The 27819-nt window shown below is 43.1% G+C and overlaps 1 protein-coding gene across 3 annotated transcripts; it reads left to right on the forward strand.

Moving 5' to 3' along the window:
- Positions 1–27334, forward strand: TMEM248 (transmembrane protein 248). 3 transcript variants are annotated; one of them, XM_075905077.2, is made up of 7 exons: positions 1–141; positions 14844–15020; positions 17586–17871; positions 19679–19829; positions 21416–21599; positions 21929–22072; positions 24198–27334. In XM_075905077.2, exons 2-7 carry the CDS (start codon positions 14862–14864, stop codon positions 24216–24218), a joined length of 945 nt encoding a protein of 314 aa, XP_075761192.1. In that variant the 5' UTR covers positions 1–141; positions 14844–14861; the 3' UTR covers positions 24219–27334. The 3 variants fall into 3 exon arrangements, with proteins under 3 accessions (XP_075761192.1, XP_075761193.1, XP_075761191.1); XM_075905078.2 differs by lacking the exon at positions 1–141 and adding an exon at positions 1284–1539 and having other exon boundaries at positions 17586–17805; XM_075905076.2 differs by lacking the exon at positions 1–141 and adding an exon at positions 1287–1539.
- Positions 27335–27819: the final 485 nt, after the last annotated feature.

Genomic DNA, 27819 nt, shown 5'->3' on the forward strand with positions numbered 1-27819 from the left:
AAGCCAAAGACAACTTTGTTAAGGGGGGAAAAAGCTGAATCCAGAATTTTAAACCAAAAGGAGATTGAATGTCCCCATACTAAGTGCACTCAAAATTAACAGTGGGCAGAAGAGTGGACTGGCCATCTGCAGGAACAAACAGTATGTACAGCTTTTAAAAGCCTGGCTCTACTGACTGCACCAGACTACCTCTTATCCCAAAAGGCCACGAAGACAATTAAAGTTTGTGTTGTTTCTTGCCAAACTGGCTTAAGAACAGCCATACTGAGTCAAACTAATGGTCCATCTAGACCAGTATCCTGTCTGCTGACAGTGGCCAATACCAGATGACCCAGAGGGAGGGATCACAACAGGTAATACTCATGGGGTCCCTACACTGTCACTCATTGCCAGACAAACAGCAGCAAGGGACACTATTTCTACCCATCCTGGCTAATAGCCATTGATGGACCTAACCTCCATGAAGCTATCTCTTTTTTGAACCCTGTTAAAGTCCTAATCTTCCCCACATCCTCTGGCAAGGAGTTCCACAGGTTGACTGTGCGCTGCGTCAAGAAAAAACTTTGTTTGTTTTAAACCTGCTGCCTATTAATTTTGTTTGGTGACCCCTAGTTCTTATATTGTGGGAATAAGTAAATAACTTTTCCTTATTAACTTTTTCCACACCAGCCTTGATTTTATAGATCTCTATCATCTGTGCCCTTAGTCTCCTCTTTTCTAAGCTGAAAAGTCCACGTCTTTTAAATCTATCTTCATATGGGAACCATTCCAAACCCCCCTAATCATTTTTGTTTCCCTTTTCTGAACCTTTTCCAATGCCAATATAACTTTTTTGAGATGAGGCAACCACATCTGTATGCAGTATTCAAGATATGGGTGTACCATGGTTTTATATAGATAGTCCTGAGGGGAGGGAGGGGGAGCCCCCATAGTCCGGGGGGGAGGGGAGAGCTCCTCCCCAATAGTCCCGGGGGGGGGGGAGCCCCCATAGTCGGGGGGGGGGGGGGGGAGGGGAGAGCTCCTCCCCAATAGTCCCGGGGGGGGGAGGAGGAGCCCCTCCCCTCCCCAATAGTCCCGGGGGGGGGGGGGAGGAGGAGCCCCTCCCCTCCCCAATAGTCCCAGGGGGAGCCCCTCCCCTCCCCAATAGTCCCGGGGGGGGGGGAGAGGGGGGAGCCTCTCCCCACTAGCCATCCAGGGAAGCGTAGAGTCCAGCCTGGCCCCGCCCCTCCCCCGCCTATCCACGCCCACTGCTGTCAAAGCCCCGCCCCCGCCGGCAGGCCGCTGGCGAGGCGAAGCAGAGCGAAGGGCGGGGGCTGGGCTCCGCGTTGCTGTTGGCCGCGAGGGAATCTTGTCCCCCCCACGCCGCCGTCCGCGGGGGTGAGAGGTGACGTGACGGCTGCGTCCCCGGAAGCTGGGGCGAGAGGCCGGCGGAGGAGGAGCCGCCCGCAGCAGGGCCGGAGAATGGTCCTGGGCCGGCCGCCCCGCCGCCTGTGAGCCCGGCCCCGCCCGGCCCGGGGGCTTCTTCAGCCTGCGCCGCCGGTAGGTGGCACCGCGGTGGGCGGGGCCGGGCGCGCTGCGGGGGCCGCTCCCCGAGGGGGGGCCCGCTCCGGCCCCAGCGCTGCGCTTCGAGGGGTCCCCGCAGGCAGCCGGGGGGGCCGCAAGGCGGCGGCGGCGGCTCCTCGCCCCGTGGCACGTCCGCAGGGAAGCGCTCGAAACCCGGCTCCTCTGGCGGCTCGACCCCGGCAGGTTCCCCCGGCCCTGTGCGCACCCAGCGGGGCGAATCGCTGGACGAGAGCGGGCATCCGATCCCCGAGCAGGGGCCGCAGGCGCTGAAATCCTCTGCCTCTGACTTCCGACCCGCCGAGCAATCTCCATGTCAATGTCTCTGCCCGGCTGAAGCTTCATTTGTTTATGGGGCATTTGGTGGCTGCTTTCAGCACGCAAAGGCTGTGTCCGGACTCAAGGGTTTTTTTTTTTCGAAAAAACTTCACTTGCGTCTAGACTACAGCCGGGTTCTTTCGAAATTAAATCGAACGAACGCGGCTTTTCTTTCGACGGCGGGAAACCTAATTTCACAAGAGAGAACGCCTTTTTTCGAAAGTGCTCTTTCGAAAAAAGGCGTCGTTCAATGCAAACAGGGCATTTTCGAAAGAGCTCATCCAGACTGCCTGGGTGCTTTCTTTCGAAAAATCGGCTTGCTTTTTTTGAAAGTACTGGTTGTAGTCTAAAGCGACGAGGAGTCCTGTGGCACCTTATAGACTAACTGAAGTGTAGGAGCATAAGCTTTCGTGGGCAAAGACCCACTTCGTCAGATGCATGTGGTTGCAGTCTAGACACTCTTTTTCGAAAGAGGCTTTTTCGAAAGATACTTTCGAAAAAGCCTCTTTCGAAAGAGGCTTGCAGTCTAGACGTAGCCAAAATGAAACGTTAGGTTGATTTTTAGCTCGTTTTTCATATATTGGGGTTAAAATGCAGCTACAATCAATTTTGTATTAGATTAGTAAAAAGAATAATTTGAATGGTAACAAAATCTGATGCAGACCTTGAGTGATTTCCTAATTAGTTTACTTTAGTTACTACACATACATTATTTATGCTGCTTTGTTTTTAATTCATTCAAGTGTAGATGTTGCTATCGGCCAGAATTTTATTACAAAAGATAACACATCTCAAACAGGGCTGCTAGATACATAGTTGAATTTGAGCTATGTCTAATAATTGCAGATATGGCTATAATCCTGGGATACCTAATTATATCACTGGAATTATACTGGTATCACTGTAGCTGTATAATTGTGCTGATAAATTTTCCTGTGTAGATAAGTGCTAAACCCAGATATGAATCGATTTAGGTTTGCTTTTTTGGTCCTTGTCAAACTGTTGAAAAGTTAGTTGGCTTAAAGTTCAGAATTGAATGTGTACATTTATTTAGGGCTGCATTTCATTAGTAAACTTTAATGCACTAAAACAGGTTAAATTTTGGGGATTGTGAAATGGACACAACTGTTTACCTCTAAGTTGTTGCAGTATATTAATATAATCACCATCACAGAGTTTTCACTGACCTATGTGAAATGAATGGCTTCAATTCAAATTTTAGTTAACATGTGTCCGTATAATAATTGACACCTTTTGTTGGCAAACAAGGTATACCGACTAAGGATGTTTGAACTGGCCTTGGGACAGTAATGTCTGACTCTAGATATAGTATCTTTAGGCATGTTTGTTCGGAGGTGACACTGATGCTTTCCATTCTTTTTAGTCTTTCAGTAAGAGTTATAGAATTGATCCTGTTGCTGGGGAAATGTGATCCTCTTTCTATTTTAAATGTGGCTTTTTAAATCGAATTTGGTTGTGTAAAATGGAAATAGTTTCTTCAGTTAAAAACAAATTCAGAGATACACATGTTGTTGTCTTCAGATGCAATCAGACATCAGATGCAATCAGACATCTGCTATCTGCCTAAGCCATATGCTTTCAGCAACAAACAGGATACTGACCAATACTCCTCCCATCGAACGGATGTTGTACTATGGTATTGCAACTCTATTTTTTGTAATTCACTGAGTGTTCTTTTAGCTTTGGGCCCCTTTTGCATATGAACATCTTACAGTTTCTTTTGTTAAAAGGAATGTAGACTTTTAAAATTAAACGTTTACATGTGTGGGTAAATAAAGCTGAATTTTAGGGGTCTGTTGGGTAAAATATCACTGAATGGGACTTCTTGATGGTACAGTTCTGCTGCTCCCCTCCCCAGCTCTCCTTGCAAAAACAAATGCATACTTACGCTGACTGTATGTCCCGATATTTCTGGGACTGTCCCGAGTTTAAATACTCTGTCCTCGTGCCCCATCTTATTGAAGACATAGAAAGAAACCATCCCGACGCATAGCAAGAGAAGCAAATATGGTAGGAGACTGGATTGGCTTACAGGTGAAATCCTTGGTGAACTTAAGCACAAAAAGGGAGCTTACAAAAAGTGGAGACTTGGACAAATTACTAGGGAGGGGTATAAATCTGTAGCTTGAGAATGCCGGGGGCAGAGGGGTGTATCAGAAAGGCGAAAGCGCAATTTGAATTGTGACTGGCAAAGGATGTAAAGGATAACGAGAGGTTTCTACAGTCATGTTAGCTAGAAGGTGGTGTGGGTCCCCTACTGGATGAAGGAGGTAACCTAGTGGCAGATGATGTGGGGAAAGCTGAAGTACTCAATGCTTTCTTTGCCTCTGTCTTTACGGACAAGGTCAGCTCCCAGACAAATGTGCGAAATGACGCAAAATGGGATGAAGATGGACAGCCCTTGGTGGGTAAAGAACAGGTTAGGAACTATTTAGAAAAGCTAAACGTACACAAATCCATGGGTCCGGACTTAATGCATCCGAGGATACTGAGGGAGTTGGCAAATGTCAATGAAGAGCCTTTGGCCATTATCTTTGAAAAGTCTTGGAGATTGGGAGAAATCCTGGATGATTGGAAAAAGGCAAATGTAGTGTCCATCTTCAAAAAAGGGAAGAAGGACAATCCAAGGAACTATAGGCCGGTCAGTCTGTCTTGGTCCGTGGAAAAATCATGGAAGGGATCCTTAAGGAATCCATTTTGAGGCACTTGGAAGAAGGGAAAGTGATCAGGAATAGTCAGCATGGATTAACGAATGGCTCTGTAGACGTGGGAAAGTCAGTGGATGTGATATACCTCGACTTTAGCAAGGCTTTTGATACAGTCTCCCACAACATTCTTGCTAGCAAGTTAAGGGAATGTGGATTGGATAAATAGACGGTAAGATGGATAGGAAGCTGGCTAGAAATCGATCGCTACCCACTGGGCTCAACGGCTCGATGTCAGAATGGTGGTCAATTTCTAGCGGAGTGCCCCAAGGTTGGATTCTAGGACTGGTTTTGTTCAATATCTTTATTAATGACCTGGATGAGGGATGGATTGCACCCTCTGCAAGTTTGCAGATGATCCTAAGCTAGGGTGAAAAGGTAGATATGCTGGAGGGCAGAGATAGGGTCCAGAGTGACTTAGACAAATTGGAGAATTGGGCCACAAGAAATCTGATGAGGTTCAAAAAAGGACAAGTGCAGAGTCCTGCACGTGGGACAGAAGAATCCCAAGCATTGGTACAGGCTGGGGACCAACCAGCTAAGTCATGGGTTCCTAAACTGGGGGGCGTGCAGAAATTCCGAGGGGGGGGGATGAGGCGACCCAGCCACACACCCCTTCCCCCATCAATCTCCCCTCCCTCACTCCCCAGTTTTGCTGCTATTTTTTTTGGGAGGGGGAGTATGAGTGTTTCTCAAAAATCAAAAAGGGGGCATGATGCCAAAAAGTTTGGGAACCACTGGGCTAAGTAGCAGTTCTGCAGAAAAGGACCTGGGGATTACAGTGGATGAGAAGCTGGATAAGAGTCAACAGGTGCCCTTGTAGCCAAGAAGGCTAATGGCATATTAGGTTGCATTAAGAGGAGCATTGCCAGCAGATCCAGAGATGTGATTATTCCCCTTTATTCGGCTCTGGTGAGGCCACATCTGGAGTATTGTGTCCTGTTCTGGGCCCCCCACTACAAAAAGGATGTGGACGCATTGGAGAGAGTCCAGCGGAGGGCAACCAAAATGATTAGGGGGCTGGAGCATATTACCTACAAGGAGAGGCTGAGGGAGTTGGTTCTGTTTAGTCTGCAGAAAGAAGAGTGAGGGGGGATTTGATAGCAGCCTTCAACTTCCTGAAGGAAGGTTCCAAAGAGGCTGGAGAGAGGCTGCTCACAGTAGTGATGGATGGCAGAACAAGGAACAATGGTCTCAAGTTGGATATTAGGAAAAACTATGTCTGTAGGAGGGTGGTGAAGCACTGGAATGGGTTCCCTAGGGAAGTAGTGGAGTCTCCATCCTTAGAGATTTTTAAGTCTCGGCTTGACAAAGCCCTGACTGGGTTGATTTAGGTAGAATTGGTCCTGCTTAGGGCAGGTGGCTGGACTTGATGACCTTCTAAGGTCTTTTCCAGCTCTGTGGTGGTTCTATGGTCAAGTAGTGAAATGTCCCAGAAAGCCCTGCTGGGCATTTCTCTACTTGATGGGGACACCGGTGCAGTGCAACAGCCTCTACCCTTTCTTCCCCCCCTCCTGCCAGCAGGGCGCAAAAGGTGGTGTGCAGCCCCTCCCTCTCTTCTTCCCCTCCCTTCCTCCTTCCCTCTGTGGAACTGCCTCTGCCACATGGGTCGTGATCCGGTGGCACCACCACCTTCTTCTCCTGGCTGCCTTGGAGCACTGGCAGGAGTTGCGTGGAGCCTGGCTGGGGTGCTGAGGGCAAAGGTATGCTCGGGCTTGGCAGATGCTGGGGCAGGAGCAGAGGCCACCTGTGGTGCTATTTTTAGTACCGAAGTCTGGGTCCCCCGGTTGGCCCCAGCTCCAGTTGGAGTCAAGCGGCAACTGTGCCAGGCGCATTCCAGCCAGGACAGCCTCACCTGGGCAGCCTCACCAGGATGAACTTTGTGTAGCTGCTGCTTGACTCCAACTGGACTCAGGGCTGCCCAGGGGGACCTGGACTGTGGTACTAAAAATAGCACCACGAGTGGCCTCCACTCCTGTCTCGGCAAGTGGCTCTGCCCTGGGAGCAGCTGGGGCCGGGGCTGCGGGGGCTTCTGGGGCAAGACCACAGGCTCCAGCCCCGCAAATTGCTTTCTGGAGGGCAGAAGGTGAGGGAAGGGGCAGGGGGAGAACTAAGGAGGAGGGGGGTGAGGAGAGGAAGGGGCTTGTGCTGAGGGGAGGGGGCCAGGACAGGAGGAGAAAGGGGAAGGTACCAAGGGGTAGGGTGGAGGAGAGACAAATGCCAGGAGGCCAAGTGGAGACAATGAGAAGGCTAGGGGAAGGGAGGGAAAGTGTCAGTGGGGTGGGGGGGAGGATAAGGTGATGCTGAGAGAGGAAAGAGGAGGGACAGTGGGAGGAAGAGGAGAGGGGAGCAGTGGGTTCTGGGAGAGGGGTTGAAAGGAGGAGTGGGCATGAAGAAGGCAGGGAATAGAGCAAGTCATGTGTGAAGGTGCAGATGGGCATGAGGAGAACTGGGGCAGAGGTGGTGGGGGGATGGGCACCAGGGAGAAAGAGGGCATGGGCAGTCAGGGAAGGGGGAGGCACCGGGAAGATGCAGGAGCCAGGGGATTGTGGGGGTGAAGCAGATGGGTAGGCGAGGGGCAGGCACCAGAGGAGAGAAGCAGGGCCGGTAGATAGGGGAGGGGTAGTTACAGATGATCAGAGTGGGACTAGAGGAGGAGAAGACACCGGGGGCAGAGAAGGGTAGGTAAAGGGGAGGGGGTCAGGTCCTCAAAGGGCAGAGGGGAGTGAGAATGGCAGGAGCCAGGACAGTAGAGGGGTGGGAGGCAGTAGACACAAGGGCTGTGTCTACACTGGGCCACTTATTCCAGAAAATCAGCTGCTTTTCTGGAATAAGCTGCGAGCTGTCTACACTGGCCCTTGAATTTCCGGAAAAGCAATGACGCTCTACTGTACAAAATCAGCTGCTATTCCGGAAAAGCTACGCTCCTCTCGCTCGGGCATAAGTCCTTATTCCGGAACAGTGTTCCGGAAAAGGGCCAGTGTAGACAGCCCAGTAGTCTTTTCCGGAAAAAAGCCCTGATCGCGAAAATGATGATCGGGGCTCTTTTCCGGAAAAGTGCGTCTACATTGGTCACAGATGCTTTTCCGGAAAAAGGGCTTTTCCGGAAAAGCAGTCTGCCAATGTAGACGCTCTTTTTCCAGAAATACTTATAATGAAAACTATTCTGTTTTAAGCATTTCCAGAAATTCATGCCAGTGTAGACACAGCCCAGGGGAGCAGATGGAGTGAGGGGAGGGGAGGAGACATGGCAGCAGAGGGAAAAGGGAGAGGGTTATGAGATATATATTCATAACTTGGGTGCCACAGTGGCACCCATCTGAACAAGCTCACGTGGACTCAATGCTGGTGCACAAGATAAAATTCACTCCACTCATGGGAGGAAAGTCTTAGAGGGACACTTCCCCTAGCCTCTCCCCAGGAGTTAATGCAATGCAAATTGGGTTAATGCAATTGCAGGATAGTTGCATGGGGGGGTTCTGTGGGGGCCAAACTCAAACCTATTGGTAGAAGGATGGTGGGAGGACTTCTTAGGGGTCACACATGACACCATTTACTTCTGGTCATATGTCCATCTTGACTCTGGGAGTACTACCTCCAGGGTTGGGACTTCTTGTGTCAGGGGGGCATGGCTAATAGGGGTCGGGGAGTGGGGGTGTCCCTAATTTTGGTTCAGAAAAAATGGTCACCATATGTATACTGCAAGTTCTGTTTAAGGGGACCAGCCTTTCTACTGACTAAAATGGGGTTGAGAATCAGAATTCTTAGGTTTTGTTCCTCATGCCAACTTCTTTTGCAGCCTTCAGTGTATGATTCTTTGCCATCGATTACCCATCTGTAAAATGCAGGCAGTATTTGTTTGACTGACTGCTTAATTTGGCACTTGAGGTGTAACAAAGTTAAGTTGTAAGTTTGCTTTGATATCTTTGGGTGAAACAGGATAGGAATATCGACATGAAAGGTATGATCTTATTCTGTATTTCTTTGACTCTTTTCTCCAAACCATGTGTCATTTTTTTGTGTTCTTTTGCTACACCATATCCTCTGTTTCTTTCACTACTATCCATTTGATTTTTTTAATTTGTTTTTATTCTGTACATATTAATTTCTGCCTTCATTGTAGATCCATGCTATGTCCAATAAAGCTGTAATTTCCACACCTTGCTAGTCATTTTCTGCTTGTAATTCAAATTGTCTGGCCATGTGTCTCTCATTACATATCTCATTTAAAAACTGTAGTAAAACCCTTCTTCTAAACTTTTTGGTACCTAGATTTGAGAGGGTGGGGCCTCAAGGAAGGGGTGGGGTCTTAGGGGAAGGATGGGGCGGTAGATCTTCACTTGTTCTGAAATTTAAAAAGTGATCTTGGGTGTAAAAGGTTGGAGACCACTGCCTTAAAGACTAACAGATTTATTTGGGCATAAACTTTAGTGGGCAAAGACCCACTTTGTCAGATTCATCATCAAGATAAATCTGGTAGGCTATGTCTACACTATGGGGCTTTATCAGAAAAAGGTATGCAAATTGTACTCTGCAATTTGAGTACCTTTTTCTGATAGTTTTTTTTATACATTGGGCCAAATTTTGGGGGAAAAAACCCTCTTTCAGAAGTGTCCTCCTTCCTCGTGGGAGGAGGAAGACAGGGCTTCCGAAAGAGCACATCTGCTCTTCTGCAAAAAAAAAAATCAGAAGAGTAGACACGTTCCCTGCACATGGCAGAGTTTTAGGTGCCGCAGGATTCCTCATTCTTAAAGCCTTTATTTTCTCTTTAACCACTGATTTTAATGGGAGAAAATAAAAAACAATATGCAAATTAATAGATTAAAAACTTCTCTCAATTTCACACTTTCTTCTTATCAAGAGTAAATTATGAAACCTGCTTTCATTGCTGCAGTAAATCAATTTCAAAAGTAGAAATATTAATTCAGTAATTAAAAAAACAAAATATTTTTAGGGTAAAAAGGGCAGATTTCTGTGCAGGTTTCAGGGGACTTCTATGTGTTCTTTTAGTTTTTGTTTTGAATTTTGTTTTGTGTCAGATTGGAGACTTTCACTGGTCCCTATTGTGACTTTAGATTTTTTGTTTTGTTTTGTTCAGCATTCCAGTGCCTTTTAAATTCAGAACTATCAAAATGAATTATTGTCTTGATATTCACAAGTTTAAAGTAGCATTTTACAAGCCACTTGTATTCTTAGGAGTTCAAACAGACGGTGTATGTTAATCCTTTGGGATTTTATCTTCAATATTTTAAGCATTATGTCGCGCTTTGCCTTGAAGAGAATTGAACTTAATATTTGAGAATTTTTTTTTTTGTACCTGGGAATGTTTCCTGTTCTTGAATGAAAAGGGTAAGTTTTCAGATCAATGCTCTTATTTTTTATCTGTGTTGTTTATGGAAGGTTTGTTAGGAAATTTATAATTCAATTGGTTTTTCTTTGTTTTTTTGTGCAGATGGCACTTATATTATTTAATTCCAAGTAGTTAGCCCTGCTGTGACCTATTTCTTAATTGCCATTGTACTGTTAGTAATAGGACATTTTTAAAATATTCATTGATGCTTAAAAAAGACAATGATTTTAAATATAACGGGATTAGCATATATTTTCTAAATCTGAAATCTTAGAGGCATTGCGAAGATAGATAGGTCAGAACTGATCTGTCCATCCTCATGACAAACTTCTAATTAAACTAGGAAAACGTCTAGATTGAAATTACTAGAACATGAGTGCATAACTGGTTGAAAGACTGTACTCAGAGTAGTTATCAATGGTTCACTGTCAAAATGGGTGATTTAGCTAGTGGAATCACTCAACAATCTCTCCTGGGTTTGGCACTATTCACTATTTTCAGAGTGAAGAGTTTGCTTATAAAATTTGTAGTTGTCTCCAAGCACAGAGAGGTTGCTAGCATTTTTGAGGACAGGATTAGAATTTAAAATGACCTTGACAAATTGAAGAAGTGGTGTGAAATCCCCAATATGACATTTAATAAAGACATGTACAAAGTTTACACTTGGGAAGGAAAAATTAAATACAAAACAAGGCAGTAGTACTTTTGGAAAGGATCTAGAAAGGGTTATAGTAGTTCGCATATGGAATATGTCAGTAATGTGCAGTTATAAAAGGCAAATATCATTCTGAGGTATATTAACAGGACTATCATATGTAAGACATGAGAGGTACTTGTTGTTATATGTGACACTAGTAAAGTGTCATCTGGGGTACTATATTCAGTTCTGAGTACCACACCTGAAAGATATGGACAAACTGGAGAGTCCGAAGGTGAGCAACAACAATAATAAAAGGCTTAGAAAACTTGAACTTTGAACAGTGGTTTAAACAAAACCGGGTATGTTTAGGTTTGAGAAAACAAGTCCAGGCTAGGGGAGGGAGAGGACACCTGATAAGTCTTCATATATATTAAGGGTTGTTAAAAAGAGGATGGAGATCAGTTTCTCTCAATGTCTGCAAAGGGTAAGACAGAAGTAATGTGCTTAGTCTGCAGTGTGGAAGATTAGATGTTCAGAGAAATTTTCTAACTTCAAAGATGGTTAAGTACTGGAATAGGTTACTAAAGGAGGTGGTGCAATCTCATTAGTGGTGGTTTCTTTTTTTAAGGTTAATTATCTTAATCTAGGCCACACTTGGGAGGAGGTGGGCTAGAGAATATAGATGTAAAGAGTTAACTGGTAAGCATTGCCTTACTAGCATGCTTACCGGAGTAGCAGGTTAACCCATGCCTGGTCTGACTGTAGCAGCCTGCACTGTGGATGGGGGGCTGCTTCAGCCTGGCTGGGCCATTTGTGCCATGCTGCAGAGGGGCGCTCCAATCCAGCTGGGCCGAAGCAACCCCTCAGTGCAGCAGGCTCTGCCCAACTCAGCTGGAGCAATGCACCATGGGCAGCGGGCTGTTCCAGTGCTCCCCCCACTTGTGGTTCAGCAGGCAGTTAATTGGTTAAATTGATAGAATATTACATTCCTATTGGATAACCTCTCTGGAACCCTGACAGTCTTATATTTCTGTGATTCTTATCTCTCCACTGGATTTTCTTTTTCAGAAATGTCAGTGCTCTTGTTTTCTCATAGACTCATAGACTTTAAGGTCAGAAGGGACCATTATGATCATCTAGTCTGACCCCCTGCACAGTGCAGGACACAAAACATTTTCTGATGTTTTACTATTTCTAATCTTTAGTTTTATAGTTTGGTATGCACAAGGTGGGTGAGGGGATGAAGAAATGGCCTTCAGTTTCAAACTTTCCAAAGGAAGTTACAAATGCTGAGGTGTATAATTTGAAAACATTAAGAAAAACCTTGACTTGCATCTTGGCTTAAAATTTATATTTTGGTCTTTCCCATGATATCTGCTTCAGTGTAATATGTAGAATTTTGTTTAATTCAATTCTTTAGCTATTGAGGCCAAGAAACGCAAATTCAAGGGATTTTTTTTGTTTTTTTTGTTTTTGTTTTTTTGCTCTTTGGAACAAATTTCGAGATTCTCCCTTATTTGTATATGCTGCTCTTGAAAAACTTGTTGACCTAGTTCAACTTGCAAGGTACATTGCCTTATCCATTTTCATATATTAATTGACAGGCATTGAAAATCATGCTAATTGGAGATTACTGTATTCTATACAGTAGCAGTGCTGGAAAAAGCATTGCTAGATCAAAGAGAAAATTACTGCTTCATTGTCTTTTGTAAACTGTCCAGGATAGTCTTTATCACTGTATTTGCTTGGGATTTTGAGATCTTAGCTTTTATATGTGCATTTCTATGCCTTAATGTGTTTGGATTATTTTTAATTATCAATCTAAATGAATTTTCTGGGCTTTTCGGATGATAAAGGCAGTAGTGCAAGGTGGTATCAGCCCCTGTCCATGGGACAAGCTCTGATATAGATGCAGCAGTGCATGGTTGAACCAAGGAAAAAAGAGAGGGTGGTATGTGTTACCCCACACTTCCTTGGAGACCCCCAGGGTTACGCTCATGGATTTATTAAATGAGGAATTAATCCACTTTAGGGTTAAACTAAAGGGGAACGAGCTATCACACACATTATGCCCTCAAGCAGGCAAGGGTTGCAGAGAAATAGAGAAAGCCAAGGCATAGTATGTTCAGATCATCCTGCCCAGGGAGCTGATTATGAAGAGAGCTTCTGCCACATGCTCTCTCATCTTTATTGGAACTGGGTGGCTCCTGTCAAACAGGCAGGGTCCTTCCTCCATGTGAGGAGCGTGCCCAGAGCTCCCTCAATTGGGGCCCTTTGTTTAGAACAGCAGTGTCTCGGTTATTGCTTTTATTAGTCATTGCCTGGCTCCTGACCCCATGTTCTTAGCCTTGCTGTTTTCCTTACTGCAAACACGTTCTAGTTTCCATTCTCTCTCACACTTATCACAGGGTGAAATGCAGCTTAGAGAAAGTTACAGAATTTAAAAAGTAAAGTGGCTGAAAATTACAGAGATTACAGAATTGCCAAGTTCAACAATCAGGGAGCTTATAATAAGTTGCCAAAGTTAAAAAGCAAAGCAACTAGCTGAATGTTACAAGGAAACTATTACAAAGCTTCAAAGCGCAGTAGTTACAAAGGTACCTTCCAAAGCACTGCAGCCGACTGATATCAATTCCCATCTTTATTACTGATGATTTGTAGATGATTAAGTGACTTAGAAGACACTGCCCCTCCCCCAAATAGTGTTCACAGCAATGTAGTCAGCAGCCAGTGTTGTTCTCTAAGTGATGTGTTGGCAGGACCTTACAATTTAATGCAATGTGTAATTCAAGTAGCTCCAGTTTACAGGGTAATAGCTCAGACGGAGACTTTACACAACAGTATGTTGAAGTCTGTGCCATATTTGGCAATAGAGAAGGAATGTGTGAACCATCTCACTTAACTTTCCTGTCTCTGTTGGAACAAAGTGATTTTTCTTCCTAGAAGAAACTTAAGATGTAAAATATAGGAAAATCGAGGTGGAAAGCTGCAGTTATTGTAAGGCTCATTGTAAGGCTCATAGTAACACATGGCATATAAGAAACAGTCATGCACACAAACCTGCATGGAGTGGAATCCTTGATTTAATGAAAATTCCTAAGAGATTGATCTTACTTTTAGTCTTCGATTGCTGAGTTTTACACATTAAAGTGCCATACTATTGAGATGCTTGTTTTGCATCTTTCAGTTGCTCAAAGTCTGGATATGCGTCACAAGTTAATAGACAAAAGTCTTGTGTACGTTAAGGATTAAGATATTTAGCATAATTGCAGGTGAAGCAAATAAAGGAAACAGCCATGCTTGTGGTAGTGTCTGCTTGCACAGGCTCTGCTCAAAGCTGCACTTCAACACTTGACTGCGTTGTTTTCTTTGTGGGTGGGGATGAATAAATTGCAGTAGACCTTTATTCCTGTCACTTGCATGCTGGAAAACTCAAGAGAAATGGAGAAAAAATAGCATTAACTGAAAATTCTGCTTTAACTCAGTAGAAAAGACCTGGTCTTTTTATTTATGTATTAGCAGATTTACCTGGCATTACTTGAGTCCTTAACTCAAATTATTTTTTTAAATAAAAGGAAAATATACATGTTATTGAAATTACTGTTTTTTAAAAAATATAGTGCTATTTTTATTAAGTTAAAAATTACTAACATTAAATGCTTCCGAGGGGTAGCGGAGTTAGTCTGTAACAGGAAAAACTTCAACAACAACAAATACTCTAATAGCACCTTAAAGACTAACAGACATGTAGATCGGGGTGGCCAACCTGCATGTGGCTCTTCAAAGAAAAAATTGTGGCTCCCACACCTGTGGCTCTGAGAAGGGCAGTGTGTTTTGTTGAGGGGGGGACGACCCCATAGGGAGGTGGTGGAATCTCCATCCCTAGAGGTTTTTAAGTCTCAGCTTGACAAAGCCCTCACTGGGATGGTTTAGTTGGGTTGGTCCTGCCATGGGCAGGGGCTGGACTCAATGACTCCTGAGGTCTCTTCCAGCTCTCGGATTCTATTCCTGTTCGATTAGGAATGTTAAATTTAGATTAATCAGCTAGTCAGTAATTGGAGGCTTGTTTGATTCCATTATGAGCAATGCATCTTTTAATTTAATTCTTTGCTGGAAATTGTATTTTTGGGAGACATTTTTTTTTGTTCAGTCTGCAGCTGCATTTTCCTGTTGATTGATTTGACTTATTTATTGGAAAAAATTACAATCTTCCCATGTGTCACTCTGTTTTAATGTTCTTTGCTTTCAGGTGGATCTAATCAGAATAATGTTCAACATAAACCCTTTGGAGAACCTGAAGGTTTACATCAGCAGTCGCCCTCCCCTTGTGGTCTTTATGATCAGCGTAAGCGCAATGGCAATAGCTTTTCTGACACTGGGCTATTTCTTTAAAATCAAGGAGATCAAGTCACCGGAAATGACAGAGGTATGTATAAGATATGTATTCTGACATCCTGCAATTACAGACTTTATGATGGGACATGCTTATGTGATAAGCATACACAAAATTAGCTTTAACAGTTTCTGTTTTCCCAAAAGAAAACACAGCGTTTCTTCCTACGCTGTGTACAGGAGCGAATTGTTGTCTTTTGCATTGCTGTATTTTTATCTATAGTGGTCATTTACCTTGTAAGGAATGGTCTTGATACAATTAACCTGATAAAGGGAAAATTAATAATCTATCATAAAGAGATTGTTTGTAATGCCTCATGACCCCTCCTTTATTCTATTCCAGGGGTGGCCAACCTGTTAGAGACAAAGAGCCAAAAGAGCGGTGGATAGAGTGTGAAGAGCCACGTACCAGGGGGAAAGTTGTTAAGCAAAAAAAAAAAAGCCGTACCGGGGGAAAATAGGTCCTAGGGCATACCATCACAAAAAAAAAAAGGGAAGGGGTTAGAGGGGCAAGCTCTGGGAGGGAATTTGGGTGCAGGAGGAAGTAGAGAAGAGGATACTGGCTCAGAGGGGGGGCTCCAGTCTTAAGAGTGTTGGGGTCAGGAGGAGGGTTGAGGTGCTGAGCAAGCCACAAGCTTGTGTCTGTGAGTGCAGGAGTTTGGGCTGGGATGCACGAGGGGCTCAGGGCAGGGAGGTTGGGAGTACGATGGGCTCAGGATACGGGTTTGCAGTGTGTGGATGGTGCAGGGGAGTTGTGGCAGAAAACTGGGGATGTAGGGGTGCAGGAGTTTGGGGATATGAGAGACTCAGAACGAGGTTCCAGTGTATGACAGGCTCAGGTTTGGTGTCTGAGGGGTTGCAGGAGTGTTATGATGCTGTGGCCAGACGGGGGCTTGGCCCCAATTGGGGGCTTGTTGGCCAGGCTTCATATTTAAATAAAATATAATGTTCAAACACAAAATGTTTCAGTGTTGTCTTTATTTATGAGAGGGGCGGGGAACCTGTTTTGAGTCGGGGTCACTGACCCACAGAAAAGTCAGTTGGGGCCACACAAGTGAGATGCAAAAAACAACCCCTCCAAAAACCCCCAAGCCTCACTAATGTGGCTCCAAATGTGCTGGTGGGGGCAGGGGACAGTGCTGGGGTAGGTGGCAGGGGACAGGGTGCTGGTGGTGGTGGGGAGGTTGGCCGGGGGAGGGGACAGGGACAGCTCAACCAGTATCTGGGGATCTCGGGTCTAAGGAAGCGTGCGGGCTGCTCTTCCTCTCCTCCCTTCCCCTCCCATAAACAGCTGGCTCGCTTCCTGAAACACCGGGTCTGTTGCTGGGCCAGGGACTTCCTCCCCCCTGCTGTGTGTGTGTGTGTCTGTCTCCCAGGTCTGCATGCCAGCTCCTACTTCTCAAGAAGCGCAGGCTCTTCCTCTGCTCCCCATGACAGCCACGTGCTTCCTGAGAAGTTGGAGCTGGCATGCAGTACCCGGATTTCTACTCTTCTCCCCACCCCTCCCCTCTCTTCCCCTCCCCTTCTCCAGAGCTGGGCACAGCGCACCCCACCCCCTGCTCTAACCCAATCCCCCTTCTCCCCAACCTAATGTCCGGATCCCAGAACTGCCACTGCTACCGGCACGTGCATCTCCCTCCGGGCACGGGGGCACATATGCTGAGCGGCCGGCTTTGAGGAGCATGGTACCCACTGCTCTATTCCAATCCCCATCTCCTCCCAGAGCCAGGCACCCCCCCACACTCTATTCCAATTCCCCCCCATTCCAATCCTCCTTCCTCGCCCCCTCCCCCCGAGCCAGGCACCCCCCCACTGTAACCCGGGTCCCGGAACTGGAGCCGCTGCTGCCACTACCACCACACGCCTCTCCCTGCACGCACTGAGTGGCCGGCCTTTAGCACGCGCTGGCTGGGACACTGAGCATGGAGGTCTGACTGTGAGCACGCTCTGGCTGGGACGCCAAGCATGAGGGGCAGGGAGAAGGAGGACGTGGGCATGAACAGAGTGGCAGCCGCGAGCGGCCAGCCTGATGATACATTTTTTTTTTTTTTTAAATTATCAGGAGACACAATTTTTTCATCAAAGAGCTGTATGCAGCTCGCGAGCCGTGGGTTGACCACCGCTGTTCTATCTGACAAAAGGCTTGATTCATGGAACCTCTACTGATCTTGGTTGCAAGTTACCTTGCAAAAGCTCTTCCATAATTTGGGTACATTTTCATACAAGTGTGTGAGCTAAACATCATTGTGAGTTACCTGTGTGAGATGAGATCTTCTGCCTAGATAAAAGTTGGTGTAAGAACTCCAAAATAATTCATTTAATTTGTAGTTCTGCAGAGAGCATTATTCTACCATGCCCTGTATAGCTTTGAGAACAAGTAGTTGGTCAGTGGGAATCAGAATTAGCATCTGATTTACAAAAACATGATTACTAGATATTTCTCCTATTGAGGATTCTGTGGCAGACAGGATTGAGTTTCTTGGTGACCTGACATCCCATGTAGGTTTAAAACTAGATATTAAAAATCTGAGCTGCTCTTTGAAGCAATGGCAGTATGCAATTTTGCTCATCTAACCTAGATTTGTTTTGCTTTTTAAAGGACTGGAATACTTTCCTGCTGAGGTTTAATGATTTGGACTTCTGTATATCCGAGAATGAAACCTTAAAACATCTCATCAATGATACCACAGCTCCAGAAAGTACAGTGCCTAGCGGGCAAGCCAGATCTTCTACACAATCGCCACAGACTCTTGAGGACTCTGGTCCAGTAAACATCTCTGTGACAATCACTCTAACTCTGGACCCACTCAAACCATTTGGTGGGTATTCCCGTAATATCACACATCTAAGTTCCACAATTTTGGGGCACCAGATTGGACTCTCAGGTATGCAAAATTTGATTGTTCCAAGAGTAAATAGTTATAATGCTTCTATTAGAAATTTCTGAAAAAGTAATATAAAAATCAAGTTTGTCACCGAAAAGACAAATAATTTGTTTTGGCTTTATATGTGCATTGCTAAAATTGTTGTCTGTACTTTCCAATAACAAGTTTATGGTTTTGTATGGGGGAGAGGATGTTAGTAGGTTTTTTGTTTTTCCTTTTTTGGCAGAGTAATTTTTTCCTGTGTTTGGGGTAATAGGGAAGATGTATGTACAGTCAGACATGTATACTATTTTGCAAATTAAAATTGATCAGTCAACACAGTGATATTCAGCTGCTAGTATTTTCAAAACAAATTTCTCCATTGAAAAAATTGCTACATGATTATTCAGGGATTCTCAACCTGATGTACACTTGAGAGCTATTGATGTCAGTTGGTCAGTTTTGGTGGTGAATACTTCTGCTTTAATGGTTTAGCTTTTGTTGATTTTTAAATCAACAATTTGAACTTTTTCAAAATAAAGCTGCTGAAAAGAAGCAACAATTGTAAAATTTTCCAGTGATGCTAAGATCTCGAAGAATCCTCAATTATTTTACCTTGTTAGAGGAACAGATCAATGGGGAGTGGAGACTTAATAGAACTGGAGTCACAGTAATTGTTTAGAGTTAAAAATCAGCATGTTTAAGTTTACAATGGTGCTGTGAAATCAGGATGACTTATACCTATAACATCCTACAGCAAACATATGTCACAACTGAAAATCTCTCTTGCTTTCATCAAATATCTCTATTCTTTCCTGAACTATATAATGCAAATTCTGTTGATCAGCCCACCTGGATTTAATTTATATATCAAATGTGGCTTATCCCTGGTGACCTAAAATGTGCCATTTAGAGAAACCAGTGGTTTAGTTTGGTGTGTCTGCAATTGTATCTGTTGATGAGGTTGTGCATACTAAGGTACATTTCAACAGTTTTGTCTTCATAGATTTCTCAAATTAAACTTAAGTATAAGCAGATGAACGTAGGTTTTGGGAGGGGAAGGGCTAAAATTCTGAGATGAGAGTACTCATAAAATTGTTGCCAACAATGTCCAGATTATGCACAACTGTAGAGATGTTTTCTAAATTCAGAAATTTGAAAATGCCCAATGGTGGTTGGATCAGGTCCAAAATGTAATTAGTACAAATTGAACCTCTCCAGTTCAGCACTCTGGTTAGCCAGATGTCCATATGTCCCACAGTCCCATCAAGTTTGTTTACGGCAACTAGCCCGGCTCTCAGTGTTCTGTGCTGCTGTTTAGCTCTAATTTGCCCCTAAATGTCTTCTAAGAGCCCAGTAAGCCATGGAAGTGTTAGTAATGCTGCTACGCAATATTGATCTCATGTGGGTTGGCAAATTCTCTTATTCGGCACTCATGAGGTCCCGAGTAGGGATGTGAATGTTTAACTGGTTAACCGAGGCGGGAGGGGTTGGAGCAGGTCCAGGCTTGCTCTGGACAGGGGTCCGGCTGGAGCAGTCTCCACACTTACCCCTTAATGTTTAACCAGTTAACCAATTAAACGGGGTTTTACATCCTAGTACCGAGGGTGCTGGACTAGAAAAAGAGTCTATCTGTACTAATAATACTGTGGGTTCTGAGAGGAAAGGAAATGAGGTCTGTTTGTTATTTCCCTTATATTTCTTTGCTTCCTACAATGATGGCTACAAAGCTGTCTCCCACCACAGAAGTACAACTGACCAAATGCCATTTCATAGTACTGTACTTGTTGCTGTTACTGCTCTTGCATACACACTTTTTTTCTAAAAGGCAGGGAATCCCACGAGGAGATGAACATTACATTCACCCTGCCTGCTGCCTGGAATTCAGATGACTGTGTTCTCCATGGTCACTGTGAACAGGTGGTATTTACAACCTGTATGACAGTCACAGCAGCCAGCAGTGTGTTTCCTGTCACAGTGTAAGTGCCTTTTAAAATATTTGTTCTTAGACTGGTTACCACCAATGTACCACTACTCTCTCAATGCTTTGGATGCTTTTCTTATGCTCCTCTTGCTGCTCTAACATTGACTTTGGAAGTTAAGTGGTTAAAGTCCAGTTTGCTTTTAAAATACATTTGCTGTTTCTACTAACACAGAGGAGTTGCCCAATATATTATTTAGGTCCGTCTCTCTTTTTCTTGACGTTATGTGCTATAGTTCAGTTAAATGGTCCCTAATGGAGTTCTAGCCAAAATCCAGGGACTCTGGACAGGAACTATAGAATTCCTAGTTTTGAAACTGTAACAATTAAGCTTTGAAATGTCTCATTCTAGCCACTGTCAGTGGAAGGTTACAGGACTGGATAGATTACTGGTCTGATCCAGTATGGCAGTTCCTATGTTCCTAGTTGTACAAAGTCTTGATAATCTGATGTCAATTTTTCTTTCATTTCAAAATACCATCACTTCAATTTTCAGTGGACACAAAGGTATTCAAGGGCTTTCCAGACTTCTGCATCCCTAACTTGCTGAAAATGGCCAGTTTCTCTTTCCAGCTTAGTACCTGCTTAACCTGAGTCCCATCTATCTCAAAACTTCTCCAAAAATGAGGCTGATTGTCTTCCGCAAAAGCAAATGGTGGCAGTGGTTGTAAGGGAGACATGTTTTCACAAAACGTTCTTAAATGGAAATATCTTTAAATGAAAAAATAGATATGGTTAAAGTGATATATTGTGCAGAAATAAAAGTCAGAGGATTGGTATGGGGTACAGATCCTTCAAGTGATATAAAAGAGCTAGGTGGCAGTATTTAAAGTTGATAACTTGATCAAAGCCCAGATCACTGGTGACCAAATTTTCTGGCACCTGTTCTGTATGAAACAGGTTTTTGTCTGAGTCTCTTCAGCAGTGGAAGGGTGTTCACAAAAAGTATGATTGGCTTCCCCCACACTTTATTCAACAACTGTGTCAAGAGGACAAGACTGACTGGGTGTTGGAGAGTAGTGGCTCTCTTGCCTAGAGGTGGCATTATCAGGTCGGTGTGGGGACAGTGCTGCTGTACCTGTTCTTTGGGTAGAATCCTTCAGTTAACAAATTCACAACATTCAAAAATGTGAAACCCAGAGGAGTGTTAGGTGGGGAGAGGGCCACACTAATTACTTCCATATGGTATCAGACTTTCTTCTTTTCTACACTCTTAAGGGTCCATCACACCAAGTTATTCTCTTTATCCCCCTTCTCTCTCAGAGCTTGGGGTAGATTTGTCTGAAAGCTATTTTTAAAATAGCTTATGTTTTAAAAACTAGTATATGCACCTCTCATTAAATGATGGTGGGTTGACTTTTTGGAATAGATTACAATGAAAGCTTAATATTGCTATAGGTTCTATGCTTTCTTTTTGCTATGGCATTTTATTTTGCTATGATACTACAGATGGTCCTGACTAAACCAATACACTGTGTTACACTGTTAAGAGAGAGAGTGACCGTTACTGTGTTCTGAGAGTCAGCTGCACAGGACACTGAAAATGGCAATTCATCTGCTTGTTTGCTTGTGTTTTATCCTCAGTCAGCCACCACATTGTGTTCCTGAGACATACAGCAATGCTACGCTCTGGTACAAGATCTTCACTACAGCCAGGGACTCAAATACAAAATATGCACAAGATTATAACCCTTTCTGGTGTTACAAAGGAGCTATTGGAAAAGTCTATCATGCTTTAAATCCCAAACTAACTGTCATAGTTCCAGATGTAAGTGCCAATGATCTTTCTGTGTTCCATCGACTTAATGCCTCCTGTTGACTTAATTGAATCCAATATTCTTCTCTTCCTGACCTAAAGTAGGTACATAGTACTGCTTTCTTAAATAGTTGCTTGCAGTGGTGTTGTAGCTTTGTTTGTCCCAAGATATTAGAGCAACAAGGTGGATGAGGTTTGCCTTGACAGTATAGAAGACAAACTTTATATTGAGAAGAAACCAGATTGGGGATGGCTTCTTTGCTAATCTGCTAACCATTGCTTAAATGTGAAATTCCTTCACTAGCTACAGAATCAGTAAACTCTTTTATTTTTCAATGCAGGATGATCGCTCACTAATAAACCTGCATCTCATGCATACCAGTTATTTTCTTTTTGTGATGGTGATTACAATGTTCTGCTATGCAGTTATTAAAGGTAGACCAAGCAAACTGAGGCAAAGCAATACAGAATTCTGCCCTGAAAAAGTAAGTTTACCTAAAATAACATGGGGGAGAAGGGAGCTTAGAAAAGCTCCTTTTCTATACAGCGTTTACGTTATGTAATCGGTACACACAGATTATTTACTTTTCTCTAGAGATGTTAAATATTGGTTAATTGAGTAGTCGAATAACCTCATGAATTCTTATCTATTAGGCAACTATTGTATAATCCCCAGGGGCAGGACTGGCATCCAGTGCGTGCTGGCCCCGCTCTGGAAGAGCCCCCGCCACTCCGCACTGCTGCCTCTGTGAGAGCTGTTCCGCACGGAGGGCCAGTTTAAAAACCAGTTCCACTATGCCTGCTGCCCTGTGCTTCTAATAAAGAGGCAGCAGTGTGGAGTGGCAGCAGCCACTGTCGGGGGAGAGCTGAGCTGGGCTGCCCGCCCGCCTGGCTCCTAATACCCTTTAAATGCAGAGCCACAGCAGGGGTAGGTCCCAGACCCATCGCAAGCCAGAACTGAGCTGGGCTGTGGGCCAGCCTGCTAAAACATTTACTGGCAAGGGTGGGGGAGGGGGGAATACATGTAGTCTGTACCATTAACCTATAAGCTTTTGCTAATCGGTTAATCAACTACACTATTGCATCCCTACTTCTCTCCTGACCTAGTATCTCATTGGAGGACAGTAACTAATGTTACTGTAAAAGGTGCCTTGTTCTGTATCTTTATATCCAGCCCCTGGAGGTAGTGAAGAACCAAGGTAGAGGATTCTGTTCAATTAAGAGTAGGGTAGTTTAATCAGTGGCTAAAACAGAGGACTGAGAATCATAACTACTGGAGTCTCTTGGGTCTCAAGCCACTGGGACTAAAACTTTGAACAAATCCCTTAACTGCTTGGTGCCTCTATTTTGCCTCCTGTTTGAAAGGAATACAATAGTCTTCTACACCCTAGGGCTGTTCAAAAGCTTAACCAGTATTTATATAGTGCTGATCGATCCTTCGATTAAAGATCCTTATTCTGTAAATGTAGGGTATAAGTTGTAGTTCAATAAATACAGCAGCAGTTCGGCTTTTTTGATGCCTCTAACATGTAATTTCAAATAAACTGTATTTACAACAAAGTATGCTATTTGCACTTTAGCATATATCCTGCTTGGATGACACACCTTGAAATTGTTCTTTCTTCAGTAAGACAATTTAAGATTATATTTATTAAAATATTGCTATCACCGGTTGTAATCAGCATTAGAAAAACTAATGCTGATGTTGATTTAAGGATAATTATACACAGGCATACACATGCACTTTGCATAAGGGATTAAATATGTATTTAAATATGTAACAAGAAGCTACAGCGTACTATCCTTCATTATGAGGGAGGTGCTGAATATCAATTGTATAAATGCCAATTGCAAAATAGTAATAGAAATGTAGCCGTGTTAGTCTGGTGTAGCTGAAGCAAAATGCAGGACTATGTAGCACTTTGAAGACTAACAAGATGGTTTATTAGGTGATGAGCTTTCGTGGGCCAGACCCACTTCCTCAGATCAAAAAATTGCAAAATAGTTTCAGATCTATTTTTATCTTGAAGCAAAATGCCCCGCATTTTGCTTCAACTACCCCAGACTAACACGGCTACATTTCTATCACTATTTTTATCTTGTTTGAAACTCAGACCTCAGAATGCCAGTGACACCCTAGTTCAGGGGTGGGCAGCTTGCAGTCCATCAGCATTCTGTGTGTGACCCATGAGACATTTTGGTTACTGTTGCCCATGTGCAGGGCTGTCAGATTCTGCTGGTTTCTGTTTTTTCCTATTGGTATTACTAAAGTGACGTGCAGAAAGCAAGGGAATGTGAAGTGAAATACATGCTGATTGTACAAAGCATTGGCTGAGAGCCATACACTCCCTCTACATCCAATCAAAGCGCTGCTTCTATTTGGTTGGTACACCTCACAAATTCTAGGTACATAAGCGTAGTTAGCAAAACTATCCTATCCCGAGAAACAGTCTTGAGGCCCCCTAAGATGGAGGGCCACTCATGTGGCCCACTCACCAGCCTAGGTTGCCCATTGCTGTCCTAGCTGCATGGAGATAAATTAATGTGAAAATAGTTGATTTCAGTTACATGCAGGATCTTAATTCTGTGTCTTTTTTGTTTTATTTTTAGGTTGCTTTGTCAGAAGCATAATCCATTTCCTCCTTTTACTGAAAATGGCTGAGAACCATAATCATTGCCTGCTGAGCCCAGATGGGCCTTAAGACTTTGTGAATACATTATCTTGCAATGTTGGTTTATTCCAACCAAAGACATTTCAAGTGCCTGTAATTGATTTGTACATATTTATAAAAGTATATTCAGAACAGGTCAGATGATGCACTTGTTCCGCATAGTAGTGCGGCGCGGAACTTTAAACCTATACCTGTGGACATAGCTGAATGTTTGAGTAGATAATAGATATGTTTAGTGATAAAGATCACATAGAGCAAGATATTTTTGTCTAGCTGCATCTGGGCAGATGAAGGTGTCCTTCCAAATGTCTCAAACAATACAAAACAAACCCTTTGTTTTTGCCCAATGATATGTACAGTATACAATGTGTTTGAAACAGTCTGCATCTTTGATATAATATTGCATTTCCAAAGCCACTGGTCTACTACATACATCTCCTGTGGTATGTGGCTTAATACTTTTTTCCATTTGTTCCTTGCTTGAAAGAAAAATATCAATATTTCTAGGGTTTTTTTTAAAATAGAAATACATATTCACATTTTAATACTGCAGTAGTTAGGACAAACTTGTGCTTTTATCCAGAATTTAATTAAAGGCAGAGTCTCATTTTAAAATCCTTTCTGTTGCACAGTGCTAAGTTTTGCTTTTCATGTGGCCTGCTTGAATGGGAGAGCATTGATTGGCATTGGGGTTGTTTGGAAAGCTTTCCACTTTGCCTCCCCCTTCATGGGCTTCAAACCAGGAATTTCTTTGGTACAAAGTAGCTTTTTATAACCTGTCTGAAAGTGGATTTAAAAACACATTCTATTAATAGTCAGTTGTGGCTCCATGTAGCTTTGTCCAGTGCAAATAACAAAAGGAAAAGGAAGAAACAATGATACTGTAAGTGCTTCATGTTGGATCTTTCATACATCTCTAAAGGGCAACTGAAAATGACATTTGATTAGCTTTGTCCAATGTATCTACTCTTGTCTACTGCGGGGAAGGTGACAACTAGTGGTCTAGTCCTGTTGTGAATAAGTTGAGAGAAATCTTGCCTGAGAAATTTGTATTGGTCTTCGTGTCCATTCTTAAGTAAGAGCAGACTTGATTTCTTAGAGAGCTTTTGTTCTGTGGGGTCGCTCCCCATCCCCAATTTGTCTTATTCATTCTCCTTCTAGCCTGTCCTATCTAATGAGATTTATTAAACCTGGAGAAGTTTCCTTTAGACACTTCCTCCCTGGCTTTTAAAATCTTACTGGTTGCCTTAATGACCCTTCATGTAATCTTTCAGCTTTTTTGTCAGGTAGCACGGTTTTGTATTTGTAAATGTGTGCATACATTTTGCTTTAAGTTTCAGGCTGCCATGTGGTACGTGAAACCATAAATCCAATTCAAAGATTGTAATTAGGGATATTAAATCAACTAATCGACTAATCAATGGATTTTCCATCGACTAGTCGATAAGCAGGGGAGCCACAGCGGGGTTAGCTCCAGATCCGGGAACTAACCCTGTCATCTCTTAAAACATTTAAAAGGCTGGTGTGCAGTGGGGGGAACCCAGTGTGAGCCAGGAATCAGCTGTCCAAGCTTGTGTCCAGTCCCCCGCTGCTCCCCTGTGCCTCATGGGGAACCAGCTTTTAAGCCAGGCCCCCTCCCACCGCCCCCCACCCCCTGCCCAGCACCAGCTTCTGTTCTCCCATCCCTTTTTGCGGGGGTGGAGGGAGAGACTAGTCGCTTACATCCCTAAGTGTAATTGCTGATCTGTTGGCATTGATTGCACTCTGTTGTGATTTGCAGACCATTTTATATGTTCTATATTATATAAAATTGCTTTAGGACTCCAATGTATGGCAGATTCATATTTTTTTTCAGAATTTTTGAAGAAAAAAAATCAGATTTTTCTTCAGAAAATGGTTCCTCATATAATTGTGATAGCCACCACACACTGAAAAATTATTTCACTAAAATGTGGGGGTTTTTCCTCCAGATATCTTAAATTAAACTTTAGAGACAGCCATTTAGTCTGAATTCCAGAAATGAAATAACCTGGGTTTCTATTCTTCAGCTTAAAATGCTGTTAACTAGTAAAACTGCAACAATGATGCAGTAAATGTACTGAGTAAAAATACATAGAAAGTTAGAGAAACACTCTTATACTGTTCTCATATCTGCATCCTCATCCTTTTTATTTAGTACTCATCTTTGAAACCAACTAGGGAGTGGCTCAGAACTGGTAACTTGGGAAGGAGGTTGGTGCTAATTCAGGAAGTATAAAAAAATGCCCAGAGAACTCTTCCATGATCACATAAAGATACTTTAAATAAATCTAAAATCCATTATATAATTCAGCAAACTGTCAAGCCCCGAACAGAACTGCCTAGACAGTAAAATGCAATTGTGTGTTTAAAAAAAATAAAATAAAATATTGGGCTTTGTTGGGGAACAGGCTTTTATATAGTGTGTGTTTGATTATTAGAGGGGACAGCTTAAAAAATACAGCCAAATCCCACAATTAACTGCACTACAATAAACATTAAACTCAGATTGCAATCCACAAATGCAAGGAAGTTAGCATTAAGGACGTACTTTTCGTTTTTGATTTACCCCCTTTGTACCTAGGTATTGCAGAATAAGTGAGATCACTCAGTGGGCTGAGACTTTGTCATACTTCTAAGAGTATCTGATTGTACCTAGGCACAGTTCACACACAAAATTAATGCAGCCAAGCAGAAAGGTAAAAACTTAATATTAAAGTGGTTGTTCAGATCATATTGATCTTTCCTTTTTGTTTTCTTTTTCTTTTTTTAACTATGACTTGAATCAGTTTTGATTCTATTTGTAAGTATTTTCTTGTTGTTAGAAAGCTGCCATTTCTGTTGGATTTTTCTTTTGGCATTACATAGAAAATCTGAGCCTTGGTTTATAGCCTTCCTCTGCAAGTTGATGTAGGGTTAAGATGGTATATTTAAAAAAATTCACTTGTATTGTTGCATGATGGTTAATAGCTGATTTGATAATGACATTTCTCTCCTATATTAATTTTGTGTTTGTAAGATGTGGATATTACTTTGCAGAATAAAAAGTTTATTCCATTGTGTGTCTTTTTTTTTAAACCAGTTTTTTGTGGACACTTCATAAATCACTCTGTACGCTGTTTGCAATACGGGGGAATTTGTTTTGATACAGCACAGTAGTCTGAAATTTCAACCCTACCTTGTGCATATGCTCCAATAAACACTTAAGTTTAGACTTAAAATGTGTCTCATGCGGAGAAGTCTGTTTTGATGTCCAAAATGAGTTCTGCATTTTATCATGACACTTATTTTTCCTTGTACCTGACGCTCCATTGTCTTGCTATGCAGTTAAAGATAGTTCAACAAGTTTCATCAACACAGTACAGATTTCTACACTGAAAAGATAACAGGATGGCTAAGATGAGAAATGTCTGATGGGGAAAGGCACAGAAAATAGTTTCAAGTTACCTTTGAAATAAACAGGACAGATTCACATCTCAGAATATTTTGGTCTTGATGGGTCATTTTAAAGGGTCATTTCCCTTTAAAAATATTCTTCCCGG

This window comes from Pelodiscus sinensis, chromosome 21, assembly GCF_052426305.1.
Source record: "Pelodiscus sinensis isolate ZL-2025 chromosome 21, ASM5242630v1, whole genome shotgun sequence".
Lineage (NCBI taxonomy): Eukaryota > Metazoa > Chordata > Testudines > Trionychidae > Pelodiscus > Pelodiscus sinensis.